At 35.6% G+C, this 17272-nt stretch overlaps 2 protein-coding genes and 1 pseudogene across 2 annotated transcripts in view; 1 reads left to right on the top strand and 2 right to left on the bottom strand.

Annotated features, from left to right (window-relative positions):
* The window catches only part of BCKDHB (branched chain keto acid dehydrogenase E1 subunit beta), a 448915-nt gene that overhangs the window by 31782 nt on the left and 399861 nt on the right, over positions 1 to 17272 (bottom strand). The window lies entirely within an intron of this gene.
* Positions 1949 to 2416, top strand: LOC125752243 (60S ribosomal protein L23a-like; annotated as a pseudogene).
* LOC112658701 (40S ribosomal protein S17-like) lies at positions 14441 to 14831 on the bottom strand. Its single transcript, XM_025444933.1, is given in 2 exon segments — positions 14441 to 14531; positions 14533 to 14831. Coding segments are annotated over 2 exon segments (390 nt in total).

Here is a 17272-nt window from a genome sequence, read left to right as displayed (position 1 = left end):
TTTAATAGGTCCAATGAAAAGAGATATCTGACTTTTAAGCCACACTGGGTAACAATACAGAACTTATGCCAAAACAACCAGGAAACAGACACTTTTTATATTTTTTAAAGCATATATATTTTTAGGTATACCAATAATTAAATTACACAAGCTCCTTTTCCATGATTGTTGCAAATAGTCACTACAGCATAAAAGAGTAATAGGAAGTAATCATTAAGTATACATATCCTGTATGTTCATACATATCATCTCATATAGTCTCCCAACAACTTAAGGAAGTTTTTCCAGTTGCAAACATTGATGTTGCTTGCCAATTATTTCTTCTCATCTTCCTCCCTGGCAAAATTTGAATTCTAGGGATGTCTGGGTGGTTCAGTGGTTGCTGTCTGCTTTAGGCTCAGGGCATGATCCCAGGATCCAGGATCAAATCCCACATCGGGCTCCTTGCAGGGCGTCTGCTTCTCTCTGCTTGTGTCTCTGTCTCTCTCTCTTGAATAAATAAATAAAATCTCTAAAAAAATAATTTTGAATTCTATTCAGGATGTCAACATATTCAGCAAAAATATCATGTCCTAGAGTCCCTGGAATAGGGGATAATTTTGTGTCATAGTTCTAACAAATAAGGTGGAAATGGAAATCCACTAGATTGCTTTCCTTATGAAAATTCACCTGTCTTGTCCCTTTGAACTCCACCCTTCCCTTCCTCTTGTCTAGAATATGGATACTATGCTCGGTGGTACACTCATAATGAAAACCATACACTAAGGATAGTGGAGCAGAGAAGTAGAAGCAGCCCAGGATAATAAGATGAAGAGCAGAAACAATAGCTTTGAACCACCTATTTCCAGACTTCTCAATAAATGAGAAAAGTAAAATCCTTGCTTGTTCAAGCCATTGTAATCAGAGTTCTTTTACATGTAGCCAGCACAATAGTTTCTATACTCTTTTTTTTACATATAAGAAAATACAGGGCAGCCCAGGTGGCTCAGCGATTTAGCGCTGCCTTCAAGCCAGGGCGTGATCCTGGAGATCCAGGATGGAGTCCCGCGTTGGACTCCCTGCATGGAGCCTGCTTCTCCCTCTGCCTGTGTCTCTGCCTCTCTCTCTCTTTCTCTGTGTCTCTCATGAATAAATAAATAAAATCTTAAAAAAGAAAAGAAAAAAAGAAAGAAAAGAAAAGAAAAGGAAAAGGAAAGAAAAAAGAAAAGAAAAGAAAGAAAAGAAAAGAAAAGAAGAAAAGAAAGAAAAGAAAAAAGAAAAGAAAGAAAAGAAAAGAAGAAAAGAAAAAAAGAAAAAAGAAAAGAAAGAAAAGAAAAGAAAAGAAAAGAAAGAAAAGAAAAGAAAAGAAAAGAAAAGAAAAGAAAAGAAAAAAAAGAAAAGAAAAGAAAAGAAAAGAAAAGAAAAAAAGAAAAGAAAAGAGAAGAAAATACAACCTTGTGGAGTTCTGGTCCAAGATGGTGGCCTAGGAGGCTCCTGAACTCACTTTCTCCAACAGACACACTGCATCTACAGCTACCCATGGAGCAAATATTTCTGAAAGAAATCCAGAAACTAACTGAAAGGCTCCCTACACATTAAGTGAACAAGAAAAAAACCCTCATCAAAATGGGTAAGAAAGATGGAGGCTCATTCCTGCCATAAACCTTACCCCCAGCACACCAACATGTAATTGGAGGGAAACTTACAACGCTCAGTTCTCCCTGAGGAGTAAAGGGTACGTCTAGCATCCCAACTTTTAAGACTTCTACCTGAGGGACAGCTCCGAAAACACTTAGCTCTGAAAGACAATGAGGCTTATATCCACAAGACCCACAAATAAAGAAATAGTTCTTAGTAGGCTTTGGAGGACTTAACATGGCTATCCCCTAGGGCTCAGCACAGAGGGAGCAGGCAAAAACATCCAATTCTCAGTCTTTCTTAAAAGAGGTCTATTTGCCTTTTCACAAAGATGGCACTGAAGGCAAAGAAGGAAGCCACTGCCCCTCCCAAAGCTGAAGCCAAAGTAAAGGCTTTGAAAGCCAAAAAAATCATGCTGAAAGGCATTAACAGTCACAAATAAAAGATCTGCATGTCACCTACATGCCAATCACCCAAGACCCTGTGTCTCCAAAGGCAGCCCAAATATCCTCAAAAGAGCACCCCCAGGAGAAACAACCTTGATCATTATGCAATCATCAAGTTCCTCCTGACTACTGAGTCAGCCATAAATAAAATAGGAGACAACCACACACTCGTGTTCATTGTGGATGTCAAGGCCAATGAGCACCAGATCAAACAGGCTGTGAAGAAACTCTATGACTTTGATGTAGCAAAGGTCAACACCTTGATCAGGCCTGTTGGAGAGAAGAAAGCATATGTTTAACTGGCTGCTGACTATGATGCTTTGGATGTTGCCAACAAAATCAGGATCATCTAAACTGAGTCCAGCTGGCTATAAATCTAATTACAAATTTTTTCACCAAAGGAAAAAAAAAGATGTCTATTTTTGTACTTTTAAAGCTATATGGTATAAAGGTCTGACTTCTAATCAGTCTACATAGAGGTATTAACTGAGATCCTCCCCTTTGGGACACTGACAGGTCTTAGAACACTCTCAACTACTAAGCCACTAAGAACAAGGAAGGAAGCTTGGAAATCACAAAGGTTTAAGAGATAACCAAGAGCTAGGGTCAGGCTAAATGATAAAGTTCATCTACACAAGACCACTTCATCAAGTCTGAGAGAGGTGGCTGCTTTCTCTAATGCACAGAAGCCAACATAAGGAGTCAAGGAAAATAAACAGAGAAATATGTTCCAGATAAAAGAACAACATAAATCCCCAGAAACAGGTCTTAATGAAATGAAGATAAGCAATTTACATTATAAAGTGTTCAAAATAATGGTCATAAAGATGTGCACCAAGATCAGGAGAACAATGCATAAACAAAGCAAGAATTTCAACAGAGACAGAAAATATAAGAAAATACCAAATAAAAATACACAGAGCTGAAGAATACAATAATGGTACTAAAAGAAATTCAATAGAAGGATTCAACAGCAGACTAGATGAAGGAAAGAAAAGATCAGCAAACTCAAAGAAAGAGCAGTGCAATTTGTTCACTCAAAGGAGCAAAAGGATGGGATGCTTGGGTGCTTCATTGGTTGAGCGTCTGCCTTTGGCTCAGGGTGTGGTCCTGGAGTCCTGGGATCGAGTCCTACATCAGGCTGCCTCATGGAGCCTGCTTCTCCCACTCCCTGTGTCTCTGCCTCTCTCTGTGTCTCTCATGAATAAATAAATAAAATCTTTTAAAAATAAAAAAGGAGCAAAAAGAAAAACAAATGAAATAGAAAATACAAAGCCAAAGTCACAGAGCTGCAAGATTTGCACCAAGCTTTCTTTGATACACATGCCATGCTCTTTCCATTCTTTCATACTGCTTTTATAGACACACAGACATTCTATATTAGCTCTGGAAAAAACCCAAATCCTCATTTTAATCATGAGGAACCTGAGGCTCAGAATTGTTAAATGATCTACCCTTAGTGTGACTAAGAATAAAATAGAACAATCCAGTGTTCTCACCAGTGAATATATTCAGAAATCATTGGGATAAAGCAGATGGAAAATTAACTTGAAGCCAAAATCAAGTGCCTTTAATTCAGGGTCAGGGGAGCAGAAAGTGAGATTAAGAATCCTGAAGAACACAAGAAAAAAAAAATACAAGTTTATTACGACAGATTGTGTTGGCAATGGTGAGGTGTAGTGTTGCAAGAAGCAGATATTTTGGTATCAGAGAGAAGGATTTGAGGACTTCCAGGAAACAGAAAAGCTGTAACTGAGGAGCACAGCCTCTGAATGACCCAGGGATGGGTCTTGCCAGGAAGGCTCTGAGATGAATTTCACTTGCATATCCTTACACCAGGCAAGGCCAAATGAAAATTTGCTTCTAAAATTTAAAAGGTCTGCATTTACAATGTAACATTTGAATATGTCCATAGCAGGTTAAGTAACATACACAAAACACACAGATACCTGCATGCACATACACACATACATAGATGTAGACACAGGAAAAGTAACTGAAAAGCAACACAATAAAATGTCAATAGTGTTTTTTTCTGAAAGTCAGGGTCATAATTGATTTTTTAATTTGTCTCATTGCTTTCCTATATTTTCTAAACTTCTACACTAAATATATACTGTATTTATAGTAGAAAAGTAAATAAAAACATATTTAAAAATCCATTTGATGGCTATATTGTTCTGTAGTTACAACACAAATGGAACTTGAGACTTTTAAATATATTTCCACATTAAATATGAATCTTATTCTTATAATGAACCAATACATAATATGTTCTCATAAAACCATTCAACAATCAATCATATTTTACTTGTTCATCACCATTTTTAATGGTATAAGAGTAAAAAGTACATCAGCTATGGTAAAAAATACTTTCTTTAAAATCAGATTATTATTATTTTATTTGATTTTTCAGGACTATGAGCTAAATGATGACCCTATATTATTTTTGAACATGTAGATACCACAAAAATATTTAATAAGCCATTTACTTTCACTTAAAATAAAAGGTGGTTTACATCATTGATGTAATTATTAAACAACCATGTTTTGGCAGTTAAGAAAATGGATTTAAACTTAAAATCTCTAACCCAATGCTGGCAATAAAGTGATTATGGCATATCCTAAAAAGAATTTTGTCTCAAAATATTGAAAGCAATCTTTTCAAATAAAGTTTTAAATACTTATTTTAAAAAGTATTTACTATTGAGAAAATAGGCAATTGTCAGTGCAAACATTAAACACAAAAAAATTCACATTCAAATCATAGGTTCACAGATTCAGAAATATTTTATTCTCAACAAAATGGCATAAAATATAAGGCAAAGACAATAACTTAAACTTTTTAAAATTCTTTAAATATTGATGCAAGGAAAAGTATGCTATTGCACACACTTATCATTTTGGATTGCCCAGATATCCTTGTATCTGAGGGAATCCTAAAGTGACTAAAGAAGCCAAAGGTTTAAGACATTCCCTTTCCCAGCTCCTCCAGTAAACAAGTCAGACACTCAAACTTGGGACTTTATTCTGCTGCAAGTAACTTACAGCCATTATACAGACTGCATTATTTGTAGTGCCTAGTGCTGAACTGGAAGTCCTATGCCATAATGGTGAGCTTCCCTTGGGAGCAGGATCCAGAGGGGGCGGCAAGGCTGAGGGCATCAATATTGGGATCATAGCCAGCCTACTCCTATGACCATATCCTTGGCTTGTTTTGTGTCCACTGGTTCCTGGTCATTTTCCAAGTCTAGTTCTTAGTAAGACTTCCCTGATTTTCCCACTTAAGGAAAAATCTATCTATTTATATTAATTTACAGCACTGAATACTTCTTATGCATAGAGTTTAATTATTCTTTCATTTACCAAGCACCTAGTATATGCCAAATGCTATTCTGGAGGTATAGTGGTCAACAAAATAATTCAGATGTTATCTTCCACATATCGCATATTCTATAGGGTGATAGACCATAAATAAGAAAACAAATTTCATCTAAGAATAAATAATGTAGAACATTAAAAAGGATATCAGATTGAGTTAACAGATCTTTAGTTGGAATAGTCATTGAATGCTTGTCTAAGAAATGACATTTGAGCTGAGACATGAATAATAGAGAAAAACAAGGAAAGTTCTAAGGAATAACATATCAGGAAAGGGGAATAAAATACACAAAGACCTTGAGGTAGGAATGAGCCTGGCAAGTTCAAAGATCTCAAATAAACCCAGTGTAACTGGAATATAGTGAACAAGTAAAATAGTTTAAAATAAAGTCAGAAAAAGAAAATGTAAACTAGCACTGTTCAACATAAATATAATGTGAGCCAAAAAAATTCATCCACATTTATAATTTTAAGTGTCCTAGTTATCACATTTTTAAAAAGTAAAAGGAAGCAGGTAAAATTAATATTAGTACTATATTTCCACTATAATTCCAAGATATTATCCTTTTAGTCTATAATTACTATTTGAAAATTATCAATAACATTTTTTAAAGATTTTCTTTATTTATTCATGAGAGAGACACACAGAGAGAGAGGCATAGACACAGGCAGAGGGAGAAGCAGGCTCCACGCAAGGAGCCCAATATGGAACTCGATCCTGGATTTCCAGGATCACACCCTGGGCCGAAGGCAGGCGCCAAACCGCTGAGCCACCCGGGCTGCCCTATCAATAACATTTTTATATTATTTCCTCACTAAGATTTTAAACCTCCTATAGAATTTATATATATGTGTATATATATATATATGTATATATGATATAATTTAAGTGTGTGTGTATATATATATAACATACATCTCTTTATATATATTTATATATATAAAACATACATCTCTTTTTTGCCTAGCATTAATCCAAGTGCTCAATAGTCACATGTGGCTAGGCGCTACCATACTGGACAGTACACTAGATCAGGTTGGCCTTTTAAGTCATTGTAAGGTTTGCAATTTAATATAAATAGAGTGAGAACCTATTGGGTAGTTTTCAATGAAAGGATAACATAATATGAATTGCCTGCTGATAATTGATAGATTTTTTTCTAACATTAAAACATTATAAAAAGATATGCTAGAAAATATTTTGGTATGATATATGATCTTAACATTTTTACCCCAAAATATAATCAGTGATACTGTACTAGTTATTAGGAATAACAAAATATATATAGAAACCAACCAATTCTCAGCACTCTACCATTATCTTCCTGGTTCCAATTCACCATCACCTTTTATCTGGATAAGAGCTGTTTATTCCTCTTGCCCTTCAGCCATCTATCCTCAACTCAGCAGCCAGAATGATCTTATTAATACCTAAACCAGATCATAAAGCCCTCAGTGGCTCCCTGTCTCCCTCCTTATGTGTCCCACTGAGGCCCTACCTACCATGGCCTCCTGTTATATCTGTGACTTCAACCTCTAGTTGCTGCCTCATTCACTCTCCTTCAACCTCTCTGGGCTTCTTGATGTTCTGAGAACACACCAGGCACCTTCCTGCCCCACGACTTCACCCTGGTCCTTGTCTCTTTCCCTAGAAATATGACTCTTGACCTCACTTCCTTCTGTTTTTTGGTCAATTATTTAATTTTTAGTGACATTTACCAACCACTCTATTCAAAAGAGTATTCATACCACCCTCTTCATATCACCCTCCTGCTTTGACTTTCCAATAGCACTTATTATCATATGGAACCTTTTATTTTTTTACTTTTGTTAGTTTATAGACTCTTTCATATGATAAGCTCACTGGGGCAAGGGATGGTTATAAGTCCTTTTTATCTCTATACCCTCAGGGCTGACAAAATTGCCTGGCACACAGACATAATCAATAAACATTTAATAAATTATGATTTGGTCAACGTCTATCATCCCCACTATATTTCAAGCCTCTGTGTGGAAAGGACCATGTCCTCTGTTTGCTTATAATTATATCTCCAGGCACTAGCATCCAAAAACTATGCATTCATTTTGTAGAAATTCCATCAAAAGGGACACCTGAGTTGCTCAATCAGTTAAGCATCTGCCTTTGGCTCAGGTCATGATCCCAGGATCCTGGGATCAAGGCCCACATTGGCCTCACTGCTCAGCAAGGAGTTTGCTTCTTCCTTTCACTCTTCTCCTCCCCACTGTTTAAAAAGGAAATTCAATAAAAATATGTTAAATAATACACTCATTCCCCTATATCAGATAACACTACAAAGAAAAGAATAATTATTTCATGATAGTTGGGTAGAATGACAATATAAAAGTAATAGTTTGTAAAGAGGAACTTAAATGGGCTTTAAGTTATCACACTTCAAAGGTGAAGGTGGTCTGTTTATGGGGGCTATTTATATGGGCTGTTTATATGGGCTTTTCCAACTTTGGTTGGAAAAAGAAGAAAAGAGGTCTAAAAAATATTAACCTGAGTTTCCTTTATCTCCAATTATGACAGCCCTATTTCAAGTATATGAGCATGAACCTAGTAACATAGATCACCATCATTCACCATCATAGATCACCATCTAATGAAAAGAAATTAAGAAAGACAGGTGTGATTACCCAAGTGAAAATGCTCAAGTAGCTGACTATCAACTATTCTTATCTAGATAAGTAAGCATATGTTTCATTGTAAAACTGAGGATATCTATATACTTTCTTTTTTGTTTTCACCTAAATCTGTTATAGCTCAATTTTTAACTTGTTAAAATGCAGTTAAAGCAATTTTATAAAGGGGATTCAAATTTGTATATGATTTATGGCATTTTGTCACATAATGAATTTTTCAGGAGAACTGAAAACAATCAAAGATTTAATAATGTGCCCTGCCTCTGTGCCAATGTCAATAGGACATGCATTTTGGGTAATTTTTTTCCAAGTATGAGGTGGAATTTGCACTTTTCCACTCACACTGTCCTTTTCATGCTAATGGTACACATTAGCAAGGAGGTGGGTTGAGGTTAATGATGCAAGGATGACTAAATAAACTGGCCCACACAGGCACTGAATCCATAAACGTGACTTCATTCATATGGTGCTTTAATCAACTGAATAAGCAACCACAGCTAATTAACCACTCTACCACTCACACACCTCTAACCTACAAATCAATCCATTCATTGTCTCTCTGCACCATTGAAATACTTTTCATTTAGGGATGGGCTTAATTAACAGTCAATGCCACAAAACAGCCATAAAAAAATTGCATCATATAGTTTTTCCTTTCTGTTCTTTTCCACAGAACAAGAGTATGCTAAGAAAATTATTGTCTTCTCAAATTGACAATCTCATGAATGACAATAACACCAGAATTAACACAAATCATAATATCTGATTGGTCTAAAGAAGCAGCACAGTGTAATAGAAAGGCAACCTAATAGAAAGGGGTAGACCCTTGAAGATTCAACTTTTGGCTCTGCCTCTTCCTGCTGTATGACTCTTGGACAGCAAAGTTTCTCTCAGCCATAATTCCCTTATCTAAGAAAATGGAGTAATGACATTACTATGAGAATTAAATGGCCTGATGGACATTAAGTGCCTGGTATATTGTAGCCATTCAATGAGTTTTATTATTATAGACACATTACTGTAGTAGCTATGTTAAGGACAGATTAAATAAATCCAAAATGGAGGAAGGAGAACTAGCAAGTGGTCGTGGAGGGTGGGGGATGATGTTGCAATAAATCTGGTCTCAAAAACAGAATTGTAAGACATTGAGGAAACAAAATCAACAGTTTTCTGGCACAACGTGAGAAACTGTGGAGTGGTGAGGTAGTGAAATGCAAGGAATGGGTGACTAAGAAAGGAAAGTCTAAAGTGGCTTTCACCAAGAGGTTAGTCTACAGAGTTCTGGAAGAAGGAGAGGTGATAAGACCAGCAAAATTACATGAAGGTTACATGAAGAATTGTCTTTATTTTAAAATCCAGTTTTCTCAGCTTTTGGGCTCTGAATCCCTGGGAGCTAGAGACATGTAAATCTATATGAACTCCAAACTACTGTTGTAGATAAAATAAATACTATTCCCCTCATGTATTTTACCACTATCTTTCACATTTATGTCAAGGCTGTAGTGATTAATACATTAAAATTTCTTACACAGACATTCTAAAATGTAACTTGCAACTTTTTTTTTGTTTGTTTTTCTTTTTTTTTTTGTCAAGTATCATGTCATGTTTTGGTAAATGGACCAGAATATGATTATCTCTTTTTATTTTCCTTAAGAATGGTCCTCGTTCTTAAAAATAATTGTAATTATTAACCACTTTCAGAAATTATTCTGGTTATTTGAGATTCAATAAATATTCCATAATCATAATTCAATTATGATTCCATAATTATTCCATAATTCATAAATATTCCATAAATATTCCATAATCATTCTGATTACTTGAGATTCAATAAATACAACCATAATAGAGAGAAATTGACAGGGAAGTCATAGAATATTCTGCTGTATCCAAACAATGTCATTTTGTTTGGTAATTGTTTTTCTTTGCATCAATTATTTCAGTCACTGTGACTATTCCCATAAATATTTGTACACAGCTGGACATAATTTTGTGGCGCTCATTTCCCTGTTAAAACCTCTATTCAACCCAAAGGACTTCCAACAAGTACTTGAGTGGAGATTCCTCCAGGTAATTGCAATAGAATCTGTATTCCCTTGTGAAAAGACTTAGCTTGATTGATTATGAGAAAAATAACGTTAATCTAAAAACAGAGGGAAATGCTAAATAGAGAGATGAGTTGCAAACACTGCCTGCCTGCCATTTTGACACACCCAAGGCATTAGTCATTGGATCTGCATTTTCAGTTAGGTTGTACATAGCAAAGAAAAGTGAGTGTTATCCAAGTCAGTAAGGATATGGGGAAATAATTGCTACCAGCTCATCTTTCACCACCAACCCATTTCACAGCCTATTTAATAGCTCTCCAGAAAAGAAATTGAGTAAGAACAAATATTCAACAATTATTTGAATAGGATGACAGTTTTACTTATTTTATTTTATTTTGTTCCTGGAAACTAGAACAAGAGTATTTCTAGTTAGTTAAGTCATTTGGAATGTGCATTCTCCTTCCCTACCTACTTTATTGCTGCCACAACCACCACCACCACCACCACCCTACATATACATACACACATACCACACACACACACACTTTTTTGTTTGAAAGTATTTTTGTGGAGCTAATATTTGAAAGTTCTTTTTATCACATGGTATACATTGTCATCTCTACAGTTGTGCTTTTGAAAACCAAGGACAACAGTTATGGACTTTTGTCTTTGGTGAAAATAGCAGAGGTGAATTTGAGACCAAATTTAACTACTCCACCAGAGAGGTGTAAGAGGCTCCAAAGTTAGCAAAAATTTTAGAGGACTAAGAGTCAAAAAGCCAGGCCTAAATCCAGCTCAGCTACAGCTGGGACCTAACCTGAAGCCAGTCGCTTTGGTAATCTCAGCCTCTGATTACTGGCACAGGATGAGGGTCTAACAGTGGATGATGTCTGTAGCCTCTTGCAGCTGTTGAATTCATTGCTTCTCTGAGCTGCCTGTCCATTCATTCAAGGTCCTCCACATTTGTATTTTCCCAGGCAAAAGACAGCCAGGCTCAGCAGCACTCTGGTCCTAAGAAACTGCCTAGGCCTCATCTAAAGAACACAAGTTTAGATCCTTTCTGCATTTGTCTTATCCTGTGATGGAAACCTAATTCAAACACGTATTTTGCCAAAGAAGCATGTGTAGAAAAATACATGTAAAAATGTGAGTAGAATGAGGCTATGTATACAGGCCATATCAAACTTCTAGCTGATATTCAGTCAAAACAGGAAAATACCTGAAATACTGTTGAAAGGAAAATTGAAACAAATGACCCATGCAGTCAAAATAGTTACCTGGAAAGGTTAAAACAGAACAATAATTACCAAAGTATACTCCATAAGATGTTAAATGTGTCCCTGTTCTTAAAAAGAGAGAAAGAGAGAAGTGGTTATTGTGACCAAATTAGTTTGGGACTAAGTGGGTTAAATGAGTTAAATAGAGTGTTTTTTGTTTTTGTTTTTGTTTTTACAGGACCTCTGAATATGGTATGAAGGTTTTCCCAAATTTACTTACCATGGAACCCTTCTTCCCCAAAATATCCCATAAGATCACTGTGGAAGATCCTATAAGATATACTAAGATAAATAAGGGGAAAAGTACATTGACAAAACATGTCAAATTGTTTTCTAATATTCACTAGTGAATTAACATATTATCTTTAAGAAAGACATATCCAAAGTTGATATCTACTCGAGATTTTATTAAGCTTGGATCAAAATCATTTGTTTCAAACTGACATTTGTCAAATGTCTAGGTTATTCTCAAAATCCCTACTATTATATTCCAATACAAATATTCTATGCATACCTTTATAAAATAGACTTTGATATTTACAGACTGAAGAGCTGAATAGAAATAAGAGAAAAATGATTTTTAAAGTGATCTATGTTTGTCTTCCATGGAATTTTTTCCATCTTTTTAAAAAGAAGTTCCTTGGCCAATTCTGGCATCTCTCGGGAAATTACAAGCCAGGGTAAACCAGGAGCCTGCTATAACACTTCATTCTTATGCATCATTGAAAAGGCATGTACGCTTCGTGTGATTCCAATAACACTAGGCATACTGAGAACGGGGGTTATGTTAGGACCCCATAAATAATGCTTCATCTCATCACTTAGGTTTGACAAAGAAACCTTGTGCAAGAGAGAAGTTACATTTTAGAATAAGGTGTCCTACTTTGTGAATATGTTGAAGATTTCAAGCCTACAACCACAAAGATGAAGGAGTTGATAAAACTATACCCTTACTTTAAAAAGAAGTGGAGATTGATTTTTTTTTCAGAAATGATAGCTGAGAGTATGAGAGTTTGATCCATAAGAGTATATAGTAATACTATAAAAATGAGAGAGATGAGGCATACATGTTTGGTCCAAGGACAATATGCCAGAATCAAAGGGAAGATATAACTATGAGGACAGCGCAATGTCAGTCACTAAATCCCCTGGTGTCAGAACTTAGAGACCCATGGTTAAGTACCAAAACATGGAAGCATCTACTAAAGAGCATATAAAAACAAGAATACCTGGGACAGATCTAGAGTACACAAGACAACTGCAGAATTGGGGCTAGTCTTAGCCCCAACAGTAGGAGATATTGATGGCTGATGCCATGACAGATTCATCAACACACTCAGCAATAGGCATTGGCAGCCTAGGCACCAAACACTGTTACTTCTAGAATCATCTCCATAGGGTTGCACTGGCAGCAAAGCTGTTATTTTTCATACCAGAAGGCAGTAAATAGACTATATAGAATCAGGATAATATATATATATATATATATATATATATATATATATATATATATATATATATATAATATGGCATAGGATACCATTTGGTAGTTAAAAGATTAAATTTGCTGATTGTAGATGATATACACCTTAATAATGCTATAACCATTTAGTAGACATCTAAGGATGGTCTAGAGTTCTCCCACATAGGAGCTGTGTGAGAGAAATAATAACTTGCAAAAATCATAACATTCTATTTTTATCCCCATGCTGGTGAGGCCTGAGAATTAAGAATTACATAAGAAAGAATTGCATAATATTGAAAAAGCTTGTATTGGAAGAGTCCTGGCTGGCTGTGGCAGTCTTTGTAAACAATGGAAAATCTCATTTAATTGAATTGGCTTAAGTTTGGTCCATTGTGAGAGGCTGTGAATTTGATAACCTATTAAGGTCATCTCCCTAATCACCACAAATGTCCTAATGAATACTGCATTTTTTTCACCTTACTCCCAAAGATCAGAGCACTTTGGCTTAGTCCTAGTTAAGTTTTGTCATTTCCAAGCTATATATTCTAGAGTGTAATAAAAATGCATTTTGATCATAGCCATAATGATGGTCCACTTGAGCATTTTTTAATAACAACAAATAATTCTTATAAAGGTAGCTCATATTTTTATAGCATGCTAGGTATTTCAAAGTTCCTTCATGTGATCACCTTATCCTATAAGAAGAGAGAAGACATTTGGTAGATAAGGAAACAAATTTGTTGAATTGGCCAATGACAAGCAATTACTGAATGACAACATTGGGTTGAGAACTGCCATCTCTGGACTGCTAGTCTAAGCCAACTCAATGAACCATACCAGACCGCCTCCTCTCCAGCACCTTTTCCCAATCTTTCAGTCAATTCAACAAGCTCAAATGTCATCCAATATCACTGTACCAAAAAATCTAAAACAATGAACTTCATTTAGCTGTATTACCAAGAAGCATTAGACAGTGAAATCTCCCTGGGGGTTTAAATTCTTTTAAAGTAAAAGACGCTGTTTTTCTTTGAGTTTTCAACCTTTGCTTTATTAGTGTCTTTAATGAAATGAATGCCAACACTGGTTTATTTGTTTCTCTCCTAGACATTCTTACAAAACACTCAGTGGTGTGTTCTCAAGCTGTAATGCCATTCTTTCCATGAGTTGCACAACCCAACAACCCAGCCAGAAGACAGACAAGGTATCCCCCATAGAGGTCAAGTTACTTTGCCAGTTTATGCCTCCAGCATGAGGAATGACCACATTGTAATAAAAACTAATTGACTACATGATAGAAATAGACATCAAGGGAAAAATAGACTTTCACAATAGTTAGAATGTTTGTTCTTCCCTTGAGGAGGCAAATATTAAGGTTATTTCTGTTGTTGATCAGTCATACAGACACACACATGCATACACACATACACATATCCAATCTACTCCTCATAAAAATAATCTCATTAGCCTCAGTCAGGGGAACCTCTATATGAAAATTTTTTTCTCCCAAGGTTTATGGAGGATACTACAGCACAACCAAAAGATTCAAACAACTCCACGTGATGTTTTGAAATGTATCCCAGTTGTAGGCTGAGTGACCTGCAGGCTGAGCAGACTGCCAAATTTCAAGAGCCTCGGGATCTATTTCAATGATCTCCTAATCCAGAGCTGAGACCTCAGAAACATAATTAACTCTTCTTTTTCTCTCCTCCTTCTGCAGTTTGATGCAGATACCCATCACCAGGCCCCTCTGATTCCATCCCATCAGATATTTGACATACCCTCCAATCTTGCTACAGAGCTTCTTGTTAGGAATAGTAATGATCTCCCCATACAGGGGATTGTTGGTATAGAAGTCACTGCCCAGGTGAGTATGGTACTTCTCCGTGAGGACCCTGGCCACCTTCTTCATGGTTTTGGTGCAAATACAGCCCATGTTGGTGAGTCCCTGGTAACAGAGCTCCATATGACTTGTTTTTGGAGATCAACTCAAATAACTCAATGGGAAATAATTCAACCTAAAGCCAAGAATTACAAGAATGATAAAGATGTCCACCATGCCATGATACCTGGAAATTCCCAAAGTTTGTGTCACATATTGTTGGTTTAAGAGTTTATACACCCCAATACAAAGGAAACTACACAAATGATATTATTTGTAATTATCTTCTTTTAAATAATGAAATGGACCATGATCCTTCCTTTTCCTTTTGATACTCTCCAGATGAATAAAATGATTCATATTAAATTCATATTAGCTTTGTATTATCACAGATTTTTCTTCTTTTTTGTATCTTCATCCTTGTGACTATACTTTAATATAACTTCATTAAAGGGGTGACTGGGTGGCTCAGTCAATTCAGTGTCAGACTCTTGATTTCTATTCAGGTCACGATCTCAGAATTGTGAGATCAAGCCACACTTCAGGCTCCCTGCTCAGCAGGGAGTCTGCTTCTCTACTTCCTCTCCCATTACCTGCCCACCACCCCATCAGCTCACGTGCTCTCTCTCTCTAAAATAAATAAATAAATATAAATACAAATATATATATGTAGATACATATACATATATACATATATATAAAACTTCATTAAATTCAAGGGACAATTTGGGTAATAAGAGCATATACATCCAAAGAGTCCTCGTATTGAACTCATCCAAAGAATGCAAGCAATGACATTTTTAAAGCTTTTGCAATGGACACTGTAAATCACACACAAGACACAAGTCTTTGGTCATCTTCATGATTATTCTTAACAGAATTATCTAAACCAAAATATCCAGGATAATGAGAAACTCTTTTGATTATAATGTTTTAAATCACATTTTATATGGGAATGTAGAAATATATATATTATATATGCACTACATACACACACACATACACGCACATATATATATAAAAGAATATAAAAGATTCTTTTCAGAGGGCCTTCTCTTTGTTATTTCCTGATCATATAAAAAATACAATTTTATTTTGAATGTAGTAAAACCTCATTAGAATATTGTGAAAAATTTTCAAAATATTTTATATAATACAGAACATTGCAAAAATGCATTAATATAACTTATCCTAATAGCTGGAAAGCTAATGTTTTTAATTCATTCGAAATCTCTCTCCTTTAGTTCCTGAGCTACCTAGACAGAGTTTAGAAGTCCTAAAATTTTAGTACTGGTTTTTCACCCAGTAGCTTTTGAGGTTTTCATGGGATTCAAGTTTGAAGAAAGAAATTGTGCAGATAGAATCTCTTAGAATTGACTTCACAGGCATGTGGTGATCATACAGCAGAATTTCTGCCTAGGGATTAGGGGGAATATATATTAAAAATATAGCCAAGCTCTAGACAGCAACCATAGTAGAAGGTCTGCAAGCAGAAATAGGAACACCTAAATATCTCTTTTGCTCCCTCTGCTGGTTGGTTTCATAAAATAAAGAATGAGCGCTTTGATCTCTTTCCAGAAATGCTGATGCATTTTCATTTTACCAGACTTGCAAAATTTGGGCGTCAAGACTTGTCTATTTGGTTTGTTATGATTGAGTTGTTGAGCTTTTGCTTGTCCAGATTATAAATGAGTGTGAAATATTAGGTGGAAATAGATACCATGGAAATGGCAGTTCTATTAGATTAACAGACCAGTGGTTACTGAGCATGACACAAATGGGAATATGACATACTCATCTAAAAATAAAATGATCTCAAAGAGGGTAAAATAGCATATACAAAACTACTTAATAATAAGCCAAACTATGATTTGAAACTAACCTTACAACTTCAGAAAGTGGGAAAATTTCATAAATAAGAGATAAGAGTTGTGTGAAGACTTAAAAATGAGCGATATAGAACACAAGCTAGAAAGTAATAGGAGTGATTGTTGAGAGAACAAGATACACTATCATCAATAATCCAATCTGTGACTTCTCCACCCAAGCACAACCTTCTTCCTATACATACTATTGTAAACAATAGCAACAACAGTATTCTCATACCTAGCATAAAGAAAATATAGACATTCAAAATTAAAACATGAGCAACCTGTCCTCAAAAGTGAATACCCACAATAATTCAGTAATCATAGCTATCTCTGCAGGATAATCAGTCCTTCTCTATCTAGGTTCAGTCACAAGACAGTATTCTGCTACCTATGGTTCAGACAATAAAGTTAATCATCAATAATACACTCTCTATAAATATACTAGAGAAAGACTAGGAAGAAAATATATTTGAGACTATTACAGGGTCCTTCCACACCAAGACAAATCTTTCCTTTCATTTAAGGAACTCTAAGTCTATGATCTGATTCAGGTTAGGCAAGTAGGGGAGGGACCATGAATTTCCAATGTAGTGGTCCACTCATGCCACTACCAATCCTAGAGGG

The sequence above is a fragment of the Canis lupus genome, chromosome 12 (genome assembly GCF_003254725.2).
Source record: "Canis lupus dingo isolate Sandy chromosome 12, ASM325472v2, whole genome shotgun sequence".
Lineage (NCBI taxonomy): Eukaryota > Metazoa > Chordata > Mammalia > Carnivora > Canidae > Canis > Canis lupus.
This window is presented reverse-complemented; position numbering and strand designations above follow the sequence as displayed.